At 41.9% G+C, this 10198-nt stretch overlaps 1 protein-coding gene across 1 annotated transcript in view; it reads right to left on the bottom strand.

Moving 5' to 3' along the window:
• Nucleotides 1-406: 406 nt before the first annotated feature.
• LOC118209140 overlaps nucleotides 407-10198 on the bottom strand; it is a 36408-nt gene continuing 26616 nt past the window's right edge. Inside the window, exons 49-71 of the mRNA XM_035384300.1 lie at nucleotides 10072-10160; nucleotides 9511-9715; nucleotides 8949-9062; nucleotides 8724-8777; nucleotides 8182-8270; nucleotides 7805-8009; nucleotides 7459-7572; nucleotides 7184-7231; nucleotides 6646-6734; nucleotides 6254-6458; nucleotides 5843-5956; nucleotides 5523-5570; nucleotides 5050-5138; nucleotides 4380-4584; nucleotides 4004-4117; nucleotides 3753-3806; nucleotides 3256-3344; nucleotides 2557-2761; nucleotides 2187-2300; nucleotides 1973-2017; nucleotides 1433-1521; nucleotides 786-990; nucleotides 407-412 (exon numbers count right to left, since the gene is read on the bottom strand). Coding sequence (XP_035240191.1) covers nucleotides 407-412; nucleotides 786-990; nucleotides 1433-1521; nucleotides 1973-2017; nucleotides 2187-2300; nucleotides 2557-2761; nucleotides 3256-3344; nucleotides 3753-3806; nucleotides 4004-4117; nucleotides 4380-4584; nucleotides 5050-5138; nucleotides 5523-5570; nucleotides 5843-5956; nucleotides 6254-6458; nucleotides 6646-6734; nucleotides 7184-7231; nucleotides 7459-7572; nucleotides 7805-8009; nucleotides 8182-8270; nucleotides 8724-8777; nucleotides 8949-9062; nucleotides 9511-9715; nucleotides 10072-10160 — 2589 coding nt within the window. The remainder of the gene's footprint in view (nucleotides 413-785; nucleotides 991-1432; nucleotides 1522-1972; nucleotides 2018-2186; nucleotides 2301-2556; nucleotides 2762-3255; nucleotides 3345-3752; nucleotides 3807-4003; nucleotides 4118-4379; nucleotides 4585-5049; nucleotides 5139-5522; nucleotides 5571-5842; nucleotides 5957-6253; nucleotides 6459-6645; nucleotides 6735-7183; nucleotides 7232-7458; nucleotides 7573-7804; nucleotides 8010-8181; nucleotides 8271-8723; nucleotides 8778-8948; nucleotides 9063-9510; nucleotides 9716-10071; nucleotides 10161-10198) is intronic.

Here is a 10198-nt window from a genome sequence, read left to right as displayed (position 1 = left end):
CTGAGATGTTATTCCATGCATTTATTTCAAGTAGATTGGACTATTGTAATGCTCTTTTTACTGGTCTTCCAAAAAAGTCAATTGGAAGACTACAACTAATTCAGAACTCTGCCGCTAGACTTTTAACAAACACGGAAGAGAGGATATTACTTCTGTTTTAGTTACACTGCACTGGCTCCCTGTATCTTTTAGAATTGATTTTAAAATCCTTTTACTTGTATACAAAGCTCTTAATGGTTTAGCACCTTCTTACATTTCAGATTACCTGCTGTTTTATGTCCCTTCAGGAGCACTAAGTTCATCTGCAATTGGTTTCCAATAGTTCATAAAAAGAAAATTGGGGATGCCGCTTTTAATCACTATGCCCCGAAACTATGGAACACCCTGCCAATTCATATCAGAAAGGCTAGCTCTGTGGACATTTTTATACGCAACCGAAAACATACCTTTTTAAATCTAGCTTATATCTAGCAGCACTGTTTTTATTATTTATTAATTTTTTTTATATTATATTCCATGTTTTTATTTTTACTGATTTCTTTGTCTGCATTTTATTTTTAAATTTTATTTCTGTATTTTTATTTTTCATCTTTTCAATTCTTTGTAATTGCTTTGATCTTAGTGCTGAATGTAATGCACTCTCAGCTACATTTTATGTATGAAAGGTGCTATATAAATAAAGCTTATCATATTACAATTACACACAACCATGCAGTGCACATGTAGCCAACAAAAGGGCAAATACACACATGCAGACGAACACACACAGTTCCTGTCTGTCTGACCTGGTAGCCCTCTGAAGTGATGATGAAGAGCAGCTCAAACTCCTCTCCCTTACGGAAGGGCATCTCAGAGGACCTCTCCTCGTGTTGCCATCCACCGTTCCGGAAGGAGTTGAACACCACCACCTCTTCGGGCGTGAACCGGGGGTTGAAGTGTAAGGCCTTGTCACAGCCTTTGCCCTGCCCATACTGCAGGTTGATGTGGAACCTGGGGGGTGGGGGGAGACGGAGAGATGGCGTTACATGCTGGAATGTAAAAATTCCTGCAGCTCCAAGCTTTATCGTGGCCCGCTCTTCGATTATATACTCATGTTCTTGCGAAAAGAAATCAATACTGTCATTAAGATCATCAAATGTTGTTACGTTCTAACCACAGTCACATGAGCAGGCAAATCTGCACTAGGGGGAATGAGGATTCATGAACAGCATAACTGGTTGAGTTAAAGTAAGCTACCTATCAATGATTGTTTCAACCAAGTGTTTTGCACCCCATAGCAAACCAAGATGATTGGTTGAATTAAGGGAGCAACTGAGAACATGAAATAGTTGCAACCATCTTTCGACCCATGAAGCCTGATTAATTCTTTCACCAACAGTGTCACAGTCCCATTTCCAGCAGTATCCTTTGTGGCCATTGAGGAGCTCCTCACCTGTTGATCTCTTCAGGAACTGTTCCCCGGAAGTACAGATACATCCCTGGCCTCAAACCACCCAAGACGGGGCTCACGTGTGGGATTTTCTGTGAAACACAAATGCTGGGATAAATACAGAGCAACTCGTCTGCAACTGTGGTTCATAGCCCAGGTGCTGGAGAGCTGCAGGGTCTGCTGGGTTTCACTGTCAATCTCAATCTCAAGCATTTTATTAAACATTCAATTAAAGCAGCTGATCACAAGTAACTCAACACCTCAGCTACTGGGTCTTATGGGGTTGATAAGGCAAAAACAAAAACTTACACAACTTGAAGCTAATAAGGACCAAAGTGGCAAATCCAATGGTCATTAGCAAAAGAATACAGATGGAGAGATGTGGCAGTGGGAGCAAGTGGCACTAGTGCATTCAGTGTGTAAAAACACAAAGGACAGTTCCTGATGTGAGATGTGAGAGTGAGAGACAGGGAGAAAGAATGTGTACGCATATGAATGTATGGGAGTGGGTTTGTATGTGTGGTGAATGGGATGTGTACTCACAGTCACCGCCATCTTGTATCGACCTTGATATCCCTGAAGGCATATCTGAAACATAAAATTTTGCATTTCAGCATTTGAAAATGATATTGGATAATATTTTTTGTTTCTTGCCTCGAAGCCCCCAACTAAGTTTAAGCACAAATACAAATAATTAAATAGAAGAATATGCACTTTGTAAAACACTTTCTAAGAATATCTGCTCGCTGATCCTCACCTCGGTCATGTCAATGGTTTCCATGGAGACATCCCCAGCGATCTTTAGGCCACTCACTTGGTTCACTGGCAAGCGGTGCTTAAACATGTAGAACCGACGACCGTTTACGATCACCTGCAGGAGTCATAGTGGGATGTTACTTTTTAAAAATATATTTTTGGTCTCCAGCGTTCAGTCTGTTAATGGAATATCAGGGCCTACTCCAGGAAATTAGCTTATTTTCCTTGAAAGTAAGGTGACATTACGTATATGCACACAGAAATGGCAATACAAATGCCCGCGTGTGTAATGCACACGTATACAAAAAAAAAAAAAAAAAAAAGCAAAAACACACATTCACACAGATAGATGCAGTTTCTGTCCTTCTGACCTGGTAGCCCTTTGCGGTGACAATGATGACCAGCTCAAACTCCTCTCCCTTACGGAAGGGCATCTCATTGACCCTCTCCTCCTTTCCCCATTTGCCGTTCTGGAAGGTGTTGAACACCACCACCTCATGGGGCTGGAATCTGGGGTTGAAATGTAGAGCCTTTGCACAGCCCTTCATGTCTCCATCTTGCAGGTTGATGTGGAACCTGAAGGGGAAGTTTAATTGCAGATTCCATTGAGTGACCAGATAAGACACTCAGCCCTTACAATCCTACTTAATGGATAAAATATGTGGTTTCATCCAATTGGATGTTATCAGAGCAAGAATCTACTAGCCAACAGATTTCAACACAAACGTTGTTTCATAACTGACTTCAGAGTGTGAAGTTAATTAAACATGTTACATAACTTTGGTTCCAGGGTACTGGAGTCTTGCTGTACTTCAGCCACAGCACTTAATGTTTTATTGCCTTGATTAAATTAATAGGACAGTTCCTCGTACTATGCAAAAAACATGTTATTTGTACGGAACTCTCGCCCTCTGCTCAAAATGTTTCGGTGAATTCAGCCAGGGAATGAGAACATGAAATAGTTCCCTACATTCTTGGTTCCAGGAAGCCTCCTTCATTCTCCAGTCACTAAACAGCGTCTCAGCCCCATTCTCTGCAGTACCCTCGATGGGCAATAGGTGGCTTCTCACCTGTTGATGTCATCATCAACCTTTCCTCGGAAGTACATGTACATCCCCGTCTTCAAGCTGTGGTGCAGGTGCTCCACAAATGGCATTTTCTATGCAACACAAACACTGGGATTAATACGGAGCAGTTTGTCTGCAGCAGTGGTTTATAACCCTGGTGCTGGACAGCTGTAGGAATGGCAAATAAATTGACTTGATTTGCTGTATGTTGCTATCATTCCCTACTTGCTTGATCAATCAATTAAAGCCATGGATCAAATAGCTATCACATTTTCTCTGGATTATTGGGCCTAAAAAGATGTTTACAGTGTTATTGCAAGAATAAAAACCAGTACATCTTGTAGCTGACAAGGGTAGTGACTCTTGGTCTGTTGCAACTAATTAAAATAGAGAGATGGAGAGGTGTGAGTTATGTAGTAGCACATTCAATAAGTAAAAGCAGAGGGACTGAGATGTGAGTGTGTGCGTGCGTGCGTGTAGAGAGAGGCCAGTGTACTCACATCCACCACTATCTTTCCTTGAGTAAGACGTCCCTGCATGGCTCCTGTTCCTCCCTGAAATGTAATCTCAGTTAGAGGTGGGATCATAAAACAATGTACCTCTTAAGCCAATCATGTCTACAAATTTCAAAAAGAAAAAATAAGTCTAAATGCAAATGCTAGTTCCTAAAAACAACAATGTTAATTGAAAACACACATGCTAAAACTAAATACCTCAGTTGGAATACAGAATCCACTCTGCTCTTCCTCACCTCTATGATGTTGATGGTTTGAATGGAGACATCTGCAAAGATCCTGATGGTGGTCACATTTTCCATTGGCATGCGGTGCTTGAACAAGTAGAACTTCCGATCGTTTACTTTCACCTGTAGGAGGAAAAGTGGAATGCGGGGAGTCATGAAAGGCTGCAATTTAAAAAAAATTCTGTTAATGTTATTTCATTGCTTCAAAGCATTCAACCTGTCAATGAGACTATATTCCTTAGCAGTGCGGAGGCTTTAATTGTATGCACATAATATACAGAACTGAAAATATGAACACGCAAACATACACATAAATGGCCTTCATGTAAACATAAAGCAGTACAGATTTACAGAAATAAGCACACTTGCAGTTCCTCTCTCTGACCTGGTAACCCTCTGATGTGACAACGAAGACCAGCTCAAAGTCATCCCCGGGCTGGAAGGGCATGTCCTCGACCCGCTCCTCATTTTCCCAGCTGCCGTTCCGGAAGGTGTTGAACACCACCACGTCTGAAGGCTCAAATCGGGGGTTGAAGTGGAAGGCATTGTCACAGCCTTCTTCGTCCCCACAATGCAGATTGATGCTGAACCTTCAGGAGGCAACCAAGAACAAATATGTTTTGAAGTTTGTGTATGGATCATTCTGTCTACATAGCCTGTAGACTATCTATTCGAAATGAAGGAGCCAAGAAAAAGAACTCCACCAAACTTCAAGAGTGCCGTTGGGAAATATTATAGGTTCTACGCCTTTGGAGCCTAAAAGCACTAATAACATAATCACTAAGTAGCCAAAACAGCACTAGCGATGGGAGATTGAGGTTTCATGAATTGGATAATAGGTGGAGCCATAATGAGCTGTCAATCACTGAATGTTTCAACCTTTGAAAGATCTTTGCTCCCCATTGCTGGTCAAATTTATTGGGTGAAATCAGTAAGTCACAGAGAGCATTTGGTCCCAGCCATTTTTGTTTCCACAAAGCCTCGTTCATTCTTCTACCAAAAAAAAAAAAAAAAAAAAAAAAAAAAAAATCTCAGCCCCATTCCCTGTTCCTCACCTATTGGCCTCCTCGGGAATGGTTCCAGAGAAGCACAAAGACATCCCTGGCCTCAGACCACCGGAGATGGGCCCCACGTGTGGGATGCTCTGTGCAACACAAACACCGGCATTAACATAGAACAGTTTGTCTGTTGAAGTTGTTCATAATCCTGGTCCTGGAGCACTGTAGGGCCTGCTGCTTTTCACTTTCAGTCAGTACTGAATTAATCAGTCAGTACTGAATTAATCAGTCATTTAAAGTTGTGATTACACCATGAACTCACTTTTACCTGGTTTATTCTGTATAAACGGGTTGATGATTTTTAAGGCAAAAACAAAAACCTGCACACAAGGGCTATAGTTACTAATCTTTGTTGCAACAGAATACAGATGAGATGAAGGGTGTGAATAACATTGCAGCACAGTCAGTGTATGAAAACACATAGGGACTGAGATCTGTGTGTGTGTGGGCCATAAGAAGACAGTACTCACAGGAACAATCTTTTCTTCCTTTTCTTTTTCTGGTTCCTCTTCTTCACCCTAAAACACAAACTCAGTTAGGGGTGGGTGGTGAAACACAGTATATTCCACCGCCAACTTCGATTATATCTACAAATACATAGAAGAAAATAAAAATGCTTAAATGAACAAAGAAAATGTGAAAATGTAAATACAAATCTATAATGCATGTCTGAATAACAAAATGATGAAACAAATCCTTATATAAAAATGTGTGCTGTGTAAGACTTTAAGAGGAACTTTCTGAAATGCAATTGCCTGAATTTGAAAAAAGAACGCAAGTGGCTTCTCACCTGGGTGATTTCGCCAGTCTCAATGGAGACTTCCCCAGCAATCTTTATGGCACTCACGTGCTCCAGTGGAATTCGGTGCTTGAACAAGTAAAACTCACGACCGTTTACATTCACCTGCAGGAGTTGGGGAGGAAGGCAGTATATCAAAAACGTATGCTGTTCAATATTTCTGTCAATCTTATTTAATTCCTCCAAAGCATTCAGTTTGTAAATTGAATATTATTCCATACTCTAGTGAATAAGACTTTATACCTCTGCAATAAAGAGATATTACTTGCATGGACACAATTCACACACAAACAAATTCAGGCATACATATAGACAATATACACAAACATGCAATGCACACATACAAAAAAGTACAAATACACACACATGCACACACACACAAACTGTTCCTGTTTTTCTGACCTGATAGCCCTCTGAGGTGACAATGAAGACCAACACAAACTGCTCTCCCTCACGGAAGGGCATCTCAGTGGGCCTCTCCTCCTTTTCCCATTTGCCATTCCGGAAGGTGTTGAACACCACCACCCCGTTGCCGGCGAACCGGGGGTTGAAGTGCATGGCTGTGTCTCCGCCTTCTTTCTCCCCACACTGCAGGTTGATGTGGAACCTACAGGGGGCGACAGAGAGAAATGACATTTTTTTTTGACAGATTCCTGTAACAAGATGAGATGTTCAGCTCTGAAAATCTTTATAAATGGGTCGCACCCATTTTTGCCTCTGCTAAACTGCATTAACTCATCCAGCACGCACTAGTGTTGCTGCTGTACCCTCCATGGCCAGCGGGGGCTCCTCACCTGTTGATGTTCTTGGGAACAGTTCCCCGGAAGTACAAAGACATCCCCGGTCTCAGGCCACCAAAGAGACGCCCCACATGTGGAATTTTCTGTGCAAGACAAACACTGGAATTCATACAAAGCAATTTGTCTGCTGCAATGGTTCGTAACCCTGAAGCTGAAGAGCTGTAGGGTCTGTTTTATATCTCTGTCTGCGTGTACGCAAATGATCAATCAATTACTGCAGTTAACTTTCCTCCTCTGGTTGTTTAAGTCTAAAGACATTGACAAAGTGTAAAGTCAAAAACAAAAACCAGCAGACCTTGCAACTCATAAGGACCAAGGCTGTGAGTCTGTCATTTCAACAGAATGCAGATGGAGGGGTGTGAGTAATGTAGCACAGTCAGTGTGTTAAACTCAGGGGGTGCTGAGATATTAGTGCCTGTATGAAACAGTGGGAGTTAGAGGGAGAGGAGAAAAACCATGTTTGCATGTGGATGTCTGTGGGATTGTATGTGTGTGTGTGTGTGTGTGTGTGGTGAAAGGCCAGGGTACTCACACGAATCGCCATCTGTCCAAAACCTGGTTGTCTATGTCCTGGTACTCTCTGAAACACAAACTCAGTTAGTGTTGGAATGGGGAAAATAAAACAACCCCATCCACCAACCTAATAATATCTACAAATGGCAATATAAAAGATGAGTTGCAAACATAAATGAAAATATCAATGTTTAAATCGAAAAATGTTTACTGTAAGGAAACTTTCAAAAAGGATTTGCTAAATGCCTCTATATAAATGCCTAACCTTAAATGTAGAATTTGGCTCCTTCTCACCTTGATTGTGTTAAGTTTCTGCACAGAGACGTCCCCGACGATCTTAATGGCGCTCACTTGCTCCACTGGCATGCGGTGGTTGAACAAGTGGAAGTGACGACCATTTACGTACACCTGCAGAGGACAGCAGGGAGTCAAGACCATTATTCAATATTTCTGTTAATGTTATTTTTTCCTCTAAACTTGTCAATTGAATACCATGCTCTAGTCTAGGAAATGAGATTATAGTTCTCTGGAGAAAAGAGGCATTATGTGTGTCAGCACAAATGCAAATCAAAACACAAACATTAAGAAAAAAGTGGATACACACACACACACAGACAAACACAGTTCCTGTATTTCTGACCTGGTAGCCCTCTGCGGTGATAAAGAAGACCAGCTCAAAGTCCTCTCCCTTACGGAAGGGCATCTCAGTGGGCCTCTCCTCATTTTCCCAGCCACCGTTCCGGAAGCTGTTGAACACCACCACCTCTTCGGGCTTGAACCGGGGGTTGAAGTGTAAGGCCTTGTCACAGCCTTTCATTTTCCCAAACTGCAGGTTGATGTGGAACCTGTTGGGGGCAGCAGAGAACATGGAGGTTTTCCCTTCAGAGATTTCTCTGAAAATAATTGGATGAAATCAGGGAGTCTCTCATAGCATAAAATTTTTTCAGGAAGCCTCAGTCATTCTTCCATCAAAACAGTTCCCTGCAGTACCCTCTACGGCCAGCAGAGGATCCTCACCTTTCAATCTCTTGAGGAACAGTTCCTCGGAAGTACAGATACATCCCTGGCCTCAAACCACCGAAGAGGGACCCCACGTGTGGGATTTTCTGTGCAACACAAACACTGATATTAACACAAAGCAATTTGTCTGTCGCAGTGTTTCATAACTGGTGCTGAAGAGCTGTAGGGTCAGGTGGACATTGCTGTTAATCAGCACTTAATAGATCAATCAATTAAAGCAGTTTATCACTAAGTTACCTCGTGTCTACTGGTTTTTGGGGTCTAAATGAATTGTTGAATTTCAGACCACAAAAACAAAACAAAAAAAAAAAAAACAGCCGACCTTTGAGCTCAAAAGGACCAAGGTTTGAGAGTCCATTGATCTTTTTCTTCAGATGGAGACATGGAGGGTGAGAATTTTACTGTCTGTTTTTTAAATACATATTGGACAGAGATAGGGCCATGTGTCTATGTGAAAGAGCTAGAGAGAGAATGTGTATGGGTGTGGGATTGTATGTTTCTGAGTGTGTTTGTTTGTAGTGAATGGCCAGCATACTCACACTGACCACCATCGTTCCTAGATCTGGTTTTCCCTCTACAGCTCCTGGTCCTCTCTGAAACATGAACTCAGTTAAGCGTGGGTGGGAGGACATAAAATGCATCCAATCAAATCCACAAATGGCTAAATGCAAATACAACTGTAAAAATGTGTGCAGTATAATGCCTGTAAAAGTGAAAAATGTTTTAATGCCAATATTTAAACTATTTACGCTGCTCCTTCTTACCTTGATGACATTGGCGGTTTTCATGGAGACGTCCCCAACAACCTTCACGGCGCTCACGTGCTCCACTGGCATGCGGTGCTTGAACAAGTAATACTGACGACCGTTTACATTCACCTGAAGGAATTGGGGAGCAAAGCAGGGAGTCAAGAAAATCAACTATTCCATATATCTATTAATTTTATTTTTTCCGCCAAAGCATTCTGTCTGCCAGTTGAATGCCATGCCATGTCTTACTCTTGGAAATTAGATTATACTCCACTGCAGTAAGGAGGTATTCCATTACTTTACATTACAGGCGATTAGCAGATGCTCTTATCCAGACCAACTTACATTGTATCCAATTATACAGCTGGATATATATACTGGAGCAATGAAGGTTAAGTACCTTGCTGAAGGGTACAATGACAATGTCCTACTAGGGAATCAAGCCTGCAACCTAGGTTACAGGACCAACTCCTTAGCCTACTACACTACCACCCACAAGTGTGCACACAAACATGTTCCATGTGCATAAAAATACAAACACACACACACACACACACACACACACACACTTTCTGACCTGGTATCCCTCTGCGGTGACAAAGATGAAGAGCTCAAAGTCCTCTCCCTTAGTGAAGGGCATCTCAGAGGGCCTCTCCTCCTGTTCCCAGCTGCCATTCCGGAAGCTGTTGAACACCACCACCTCTTCGGGTTCGAATCGGGGGTTGAAGTGTAAGGCCTTGTCACAGCCTTTCTTCTCTCCGTACTGCAGGTTGATGTGGAACCTGTGGGGAACAGAAAAGCACAATAAGGTTTTCTTCAGAGATCTTTGAGTCACCAGATAAGATTATCTGCTTTCATAATCATCATGAGGCCTTCAATCCTCCTGAAATTGTAATTAAAATAGGTTATGGTTGGGAGGAATTTTTGGTTCTTTACTACAGTACGAAACAATATTATTGCCACGCTACTGTTCTGCATCATGACTCTTGCTCTGGTTTGGCTTCATCAGCAGATAGAAGAATACAGACATGGAGTATGTGATTGATAACAGAAATATGGGGTTTCATCCTCTGAAACATACAAGCAAATAGCATGACAGGAAAAACCACTGATCGACCACGAAACAAATGCTCCTCACCTTTTAATCTCTTGGGGAATGGTGCCCTTGAAGTACAGATACGTCCCTGACCTCAAACCACCATGGACGGACCGCAAATGTGGGATTTTCTGCACAACACAAATATTGGGATTCATACAGAGTAGAT

The sequence above is a fragment of the Anguilla anguilla genome, chromosome 12 (genome assembly GCF_013347855.1).
Source record: "Anguilla anguilla isolate fAngAng1 chromosome 12, fAngAng1.pri, whole genome shotgun sequence".
NCBI lineage: Eukaryota > Metazoa > Chordata > Actinopteri > Anguilliformes > Anguillidae > Anguilla > Anguilla anguilla.
This window is presented reverse-complemented; position numbering and strand designations above follow the sequence as displayed.